Source organism: Helianthus annuus, chromosome 12 (genome assembly GCF_002127325.2).
Source record: "Helianthus annuus cultivar XRQ/B chromosome 12, HanXRQr2.0-SUNRISE, whole genome shotgun sequence".
Taxonomy (NCBI): domain Eukaryota; kingdom Viridiplantae; phylum Streptophyta; class Magnoliopsida; order Asterales; family Asteraceae; genus Helianthus; species Helianthus annuus.
In genome coordinates, this window is record NC_035444.2 from 38,841,884 (window position 1) to 38,846,506 (window position 4,623).

The 4,623-nt window shown below is 35.4% G+C and overlaps 1 protein-coding gene across 2 annotated transcripts; it reads right to left on the bottom strand.

Moving 5' to 3' along the window:
- Positions 1-327: 327 nt before the first annotated feature.
- Positions 328-3,720, bottom strand: LOC110894699 (BTB/POZ domain-containing protein POB1). 2 transcript variants are annotated; one of them, XM_022141923.2, is made up of 6 exons: positions 3,558-3,720; positions 1,711-1,775; positions 1,508-1,562; positions 1,148-1,430; positions 622-1,074; positions 328-540 (listed from the first exon to the last, which is right to left on the bottom strand). In XM_022141923.2, the coding sequence occupies exons 1-6, from the start codon at positions 3,703-3,705 to the stop codon at positions 366-368; spliced, it is 1,179 nt and encodes a 392-aa protein (XP_021997615.1). In that variant the 5' UTR covers positions 3,706-3,720; the 3' UTR covers positions 328-365. The 2 variants fall into 2 exon arrangements, with proteins under 2 accessions (XP_021997615.1, XP_021997614.1); XM_022141922.2 differs by having other exon boundaries at positions 1,711-1,778.
- Positions 3,721-4,623: the final 903 nt, after the last annotated feature.

The window sequence follows — 4,623 nt, forward strand, 5'->3', positions numbered from 1 at the left end:
AAATCTCTTATTATAACTTTAGAAATAAGAAATTGACTAATAATAACATTTAAAATATACAACCATAACTATTTGTTTAGCTAACATAAATTAAAGCATAACAACAAATTATTAAAATCCTGTTGCATTTACGTTCGGTCATCTAACATTTAATCTTTTAAACCATTACGTATAATAACTAAAGTTCAAGAACTTGCAACGCTGGACAAATATACAAATGAGCACATATCGTCAAAATTGATGAGAGGTGCAGACAGATCAAAATCCTTTGTAGCATAAGAATAGATTGTTTGTTTGTTTCTCAACGCCTATAAATAAGCTCAAAGAGAAAATGAACATCAATGAAATAAGCATCATCTTCCTCACTAAACAAAGTACAAGGGATTCCCAACAAATATTGGTACACTACTATTTGAACCCGTATATGCATAGCCCCCTTTCAATTTGCTAACAAACTCCTCAGCGGGGTTTAACTTGCTGCAAGCTCTAGTGAAATACAGGAAACACACAGTAAAACAAAGAATAAACTGCCTACTCCTCCTGCAAAGCAATAAAAAAATGAAGCATGAAACTCATCAAGTAAAACTATTAATCACCCAATTTAAATGGTTTAGAACCAACCATGCCCAATGGAAACAATCTTGCACCCACGTCTTTCTAGCGAGCCGATCTAGGTAGACAGCCCGTTCTTGCACACGCGTCTTCTTAGCGGGCCAATATAGGTAAACTCGTTTCACAAACCTATGAGCTTTGTCATCCTTGAGTTTATCTGGGTGTAGGACATTCCATTGGAAACAAATTGCTTCAGATACTACATGGATGGAAAAACTACTATCTAACTCATTACTATCCTTGACTTTCATGAGCTCTGTATGTGTCATGTAAGGGAAACGAATAAACTTTGCAAGGCGGGTCGTGATTATTTCACGACGTTCCTCTATATTAGGGTACTGAGCTCTGGCCCATTCGAGGACAAACCAGTAAACTGCATCTTCTGATGTCACCTGGAGATCATCACTAGCTATAATTGCCTCCACATCAGCAAGTGGCAAGCTAAGAATCTCATCTTTAAACCTGCGATTATTAAGAAAGTTTTTAGATTATTCACTAATAATATTAAACATTTGTTTTGAGGGAACTTAATTACATGCTTATGTCTTTGTAATGGACAGCATAGAACTGCTTTGCGAAAACAGTCATTGGCCGAAATACTTTAGCCATTAAAATAGTAGGAGGAAGATCAAAATAATCAAGCAAGAATTCAGGTGTCATGATCTTTTGATTTCTTAATAAACGAATGAAACGTCTCGTGCATATAGAAACATCAAATTTGTCAGCAGCCATTAGTACGTCAAGTAGAGCAGGAGCAGTTGTAACCGTTAAATTGTTGCTATACATAAACTTCAGTAGTTCCATGAGACTAGCTTCCTCTGTTCAAAATCAGGAAGTAAAAGACCATTTATTATTGTACAAAAATGTAACAGATAAATTAGAAATTAATAGAGACCTGAAGCATTGATTCGCAAGGTTGCTGCTTGGCATTGTGCCGAGTCTCTCAAGAGCTGCATGAAGAAACACTTACAAAATTAATAACAAAATAAATAAATCACCTTGTTGAAAAGATGAATAAAAGGAGCTGAATGAAGAAACACTGATAAAAGGAATAAAAAAAATGAAGAAATCATGAAGTTAGAGTTCATGAGAAATCACCTTGTAGAAAAACGGACTTCTTGCGGCTAGAATTGGAGAGCTAATATGTACGGTTTTAACTCTTACTGCTTTTCAGAGTCCAGATTGAATCAGATAAAGTAGAACCAATACTTAAACTTATATCAAATGTAAATCAGAAAATAAGAGATAATGGAAGTGATCAAAGGTTCCCTTCGGTTATATATTAAACATGTCAACCCGAACAAGATCTGTTTGGTTAAACGGGCTGGGTTACACAACCCATGACCTGGTTATTTTGATGTCCGATAATCAAGATCATCCGCAATCCGGTTTCGGGCCGGTAGTTTGTTTATGTTTATTTAGTATATATGGATCGAACATATTAACTGTTTATTGTTTGTATTTTGAATATTGGGCCGTAGGCCATGTCCAGTGGGTCAAACAATTAGTAGTCCAGTAGGGTTAATATTATGTAATTGCTTTTGGGCCGTAATATGCGAACCGGTGTGAGTACCTATAATAACCACTGCAACGGTTATGATGAAAGAGACGTATCTCTTCATTGAAGCGACATAACTCATACTCGCACCCATTCGCTGCTATATATACGGTTCAAAGCAATCAGTTTGATGTACAGTTTCATATTCAAGTTTATGCAAGTTCTGATTATTCAAGTTCTGTTGTTTCAAGTTCGGTTACGGTTAGTATAATTCTGCAATTCAGTTTGTTGTTATTCAATGGTTATCAAGAAGGCAACTTGGTGCGAAGTGTGTTTCGATCATAGTTGTTAAAAGCCATCGTCTCTTGCGCCTAGGCCCATTTTTCAGGCGAGGCGAGGTAGTTGCGCTTTAAGTTGAGGAAATTGCGCTTTAACTCTCCAGGTGATGGTTCAGGCGCGCATTCTGGCAAGATTCCTAGATTCCGGAGAGTTTCCGGCTAAATTCCGACAAGATTCTAGCCAAATTTCTACTTTTAATCAAGGAAAACTACTTTTCTACACTAATACACTAATATTTTGGTACTAATTAGATGATATAAAGTGTTACATAATAGACTTTCTTTATTTTATTTGAAGAATGATATTCTTTTTCTAATACATAATATATTTTTTAATATTTTTCATTATGCACCCTTGCTTTTTTTACGCTTTGCGCCTAGGCCCCGGGCAAGGCCTATGCGCCTTGAGTGCGCCTAGTGCTTTTAATAACTATGGTTTCGATTACGTGTATGATTGCCATCATACTCCTCCCAGCGCTCAATGATCCTGGGAACCCGAAAGTGCTAATACCAACAATTTTCGTGTAATGTTTATCACGTAAAAAAACGTCACCCCTTGTCTATTTCTTGGCCGAAACAGCCCTGATCAGCCAGACAAAGGTCATGACTTTACTGACATTCATGAAAAAACTGATCGACCAGACAAAGGTCATGATTTTACTGACATTCATGTAAAAAGAATATGAGGTTTTGATGGCAAATGATTTCCAACCCTTTTTATTTAAAATTAAATGTTCCAATTTGTGCTTTTCGGGATAATTCTAGTTTATTTACAATATAATAACTTTTGGTATAGAAGCAGGAATACAACAATAACAAATAAACCGAATATAATCACACCTATAGCGAAGCTATTGATAGGTAGGATGTAGGCAAGCCTGCTTCCAAGTGTAGAAGCAGGAATAATGATTAATATTCCTTAAGAATCGAATTCGTTTGTACTATATTCCGGAATTTTCTAAGAATCAAATACGTAGTAATTAAAAACTTAACAGTTAACATAGTCCATACTTAATCATTTAACTTAGCATAGTCCATACTTAATCATTGACATCTGATAAAAGTAGAACATAACATATTTAAAAGAAATCCGAAAATATAATCGATACCTGATGGGGGCTGTGTAGACTCAGAAAAGATATAGATGCGAAGAACACGATCGGAGTAATTGCTATCGTTGAACGCAAAAGAAAAGTCGCCGTGGTCGCAGGCATCTTCAGGAGAATCCAAGATTAGCTTTCTAGGAGATTTACTCATCGTAGGAACGTAGGAGATTTAAAACCCTAATGAGTGAGGCAATATATAGGTTTCGGTAACGTAGGAGATTTAAAACCCTAATGAGTGAGGCAATATGTATAGAACTAGTTGATGCCCTGCCCGGGTTGCGGGGCGATGGGTCAAATAATTCTCACTCAATTAAAAAAACACTATTATAGTTTTGTTAGGAAAAAAGACTAAAACGATAACAAGACCGTAGTTCTGAGCTCAGGGCAAAACTGTAGTTTGTCAGGATTAATGAGCGAGTGTTAGGCAGCTCCCTGACATAGAAAAAAATTAAATCCAGTCAACCAATTAAAAAAAACACTTTTATAGTTTTGCTAAAAAACTAAAACGATAGCAATATTGTAATTTGAACTGAGGGCAAAGTTGTATTTGTTGACTTGGGTAAAATCCTAATTTGTCAAAAATTAAAGTGATGGCAATACTATAAATTTGAACCAGAGACAAAATCGTAATATAACTTTGCACTAAGGACAAAATCGTAATTTTAACCTGGGGACAAAACTATATTTTTAATTTGAACTGCGGCAAAATCATAATTTTGAATTGGGGGGAAAAAGCATACTTTTATTTTGAACCGAGCAAAAAACATAATTTTAACTGAAGGCGAAATCATAATTTTTGAAATGGGGCGAAAATGCAGAATCGTCATTTTTAGTTTGGGGCAAAAGCAAAACTTTATTTTGAACTAGGGCCAAAATTGTAATTGTAATCTGGGTATAAAATCATAATTTTGAACCGAGGGCAAAATCGTAATTTTAAGCGATGGACGAAAATATAATTTTATTTTGAAGTGGGGGGCAAAAACGTGATTTTATTTTAATTTAAGGACGAAACTGGAATTTTAGAACGAATATAAAATAATAGAATGGATGGTCTAATAGGGAAGTGCCA

What these genes read in the sequence shown, in the direction of transcription:
- LOC110894699 (XM_022141922.2), bottom strand. Translation starts at nt 3,705, where the DNA reads ATGAGTAAATCTCCTAGAAAGCTAATCTTGGATTCTCCTGAAGATGCC. An exon ending in GAAGTCCGTTTTTCTACAAG is followed by an intron (nt 1,563 to 1,710) that starts GTGATTTCTCAT and finishes TTCTTCATGCAG; the next exon opens with CTCTTGAGAGACTCGGCACA. An exon ending in CTTGCGAATCAATGCTTCAG is followed by an intron (nt 1,431 to 1,507) that starts GTCTCTATTAAT and finishes GATTTTGAACAG; the next exon opens with AGGAAGCTAGTCTCATGGAA.